This window comes from Priapulus caudatus, unplaced genomic scaffold (assembly GCF_000485595.1).
Source record: "Priapulus caudatus unplaced genomic scaffold, Priapulus_caudatus-5.0.1 Scaffold13284, whole genome shotgun sequence".
In the NCBI taxonomy this organism is placed as follows: domain Eukaryota; kingdom Metazoa; phylum Priapulida; class Priapulimorpha; order Priapulimorphida; family Priapulidae; genus Priapulus; species Priapulus caudatus.
Genome location: NW_014590345.1, coordinates 1 through 1,161, shown reverse-complemented (window position 1 = coordinate 1,161; position 1,161 = coordinate 1). Strand labels below are relative to the sequence as shown.

The following is a 1,161-nucleotide window of genomic DNA, read 5'->3' as shown; positions in this document are numbered from 1 at the left end:
ATTATATATATATATAACTTGTTACAACATGTTAATAATACAATAAAAATCGACAGGAGTTAATATATATATTTTATACGTGACACTGGTTAATGTAGATGATCAACCTCTAACGTGTCTAATCTTTACGACGACGCATGCGAACCCAAATCGTACTCATCTCCATTACGTCGCATAGCATCGTAAACACACAGTATAAGAGGTACACAGGCGTATACAGAACAAGCACGCGTCACCTTTTTTTGGCACTATGCCAGATAAAAACCTCACATTACATAATAGCAGCGCGTGCGAGTCAGTCGAGTCTACCTTGCGGATTTCCTACGAAAGGATACAGGGGCGGACACGACTCGGCGCACGTCGATACGAAACGTTCACCGGGATGGTCGAACGAGTTGGGCGGCAGCGTGACGTTTAAGTAGACGCACGTGTTGATCTGTCGGCACGTCGACGGCTCGTCCCGGTCGCACCGCCACGGCGCGAAGTCCTGAATGTCGGCCAATTTCGTCGGTTGCTTCATCCAGTCCACCGCCTGGCTGATCGTCACGAAGAAGACGTCTTTCATCAGCAAGAGTTCGTCGAGGAATTCTTCTAATGCTTCGATGTTGTAGTGGGCCTCTTCGAACCACCGTGCGCGCAGGTAAACGGGAAAGGGTGCCTTATTCGTCAGATAGTGCCTCGCGAAGTTGTATCGCAGGAGGTCCAGCGCTTCCTTCTTGTTAGCGGGGAACTCGCAACTGTCTACGTTGTTGCAGAATTCGCCCGTTTTGTCGATGTAGTCAACCATCGGTATCTCCCAGAGTCCCGGGTAGCTGGCGTGGGGGCAGGGCTCGATGACGCAGCCATGTTCCGCCTGGTAGTCGAGAGTGAACGGCCAAAGAGGAGGATCGGATAGCTGAGTTGGCATGCTGTTGTCCCACTTGAAGCCGTGCTGCTGAAGCATATAGAACTGATCGTCGCCTCCTACCTGTAACAGAAAATGTGCGCGCATAATGTGCACGCATAAACGATACCATGATATATATATATATATATATGTGGGTGTGTGTGTGTTCGTGCGTGCGCGCGTGCGTGCGTGCGTGCGTGCGTGCGTATGTGTGTGTGTATGTGTGTGTGTGTGTGTGTGTGTGTGTGTGCGCGCGCGCGCGTGTGTGTGTGTGT

General features: G+C 50.6%; 1 protein-coding gene across 1 annotated transcript; it reads right to left on the bottom strand.

Moving 5' to 3' along the window:
* Window positions 1-35: 35 nt before the first annotated feature.
* On the bottom strand, window positions 36-985 carry LOC106820435. The gene has a single exon (XM_014824952.1). The coding sequence runs from the start codon at window positions 941-943 to the stop codon at window positions 296-298; it is 648 nt and encodes a 215-aa protein (XP_014680438.1). The 5' UTR covers window positions 944-985; the 3' UTR covers window positions 36-295.
* Window positions 986-1,161: the final 176 nt, after the last annotated feature.

Coding starts and splice junctions, on each gene's coding strand:
- LOC106820435 (XM_014824952.1), bottom strand. CDS start 943: ATGCTTCAGCAGCACGGCTTCAAGTGGGACAACAGCATGCCAACTCAG.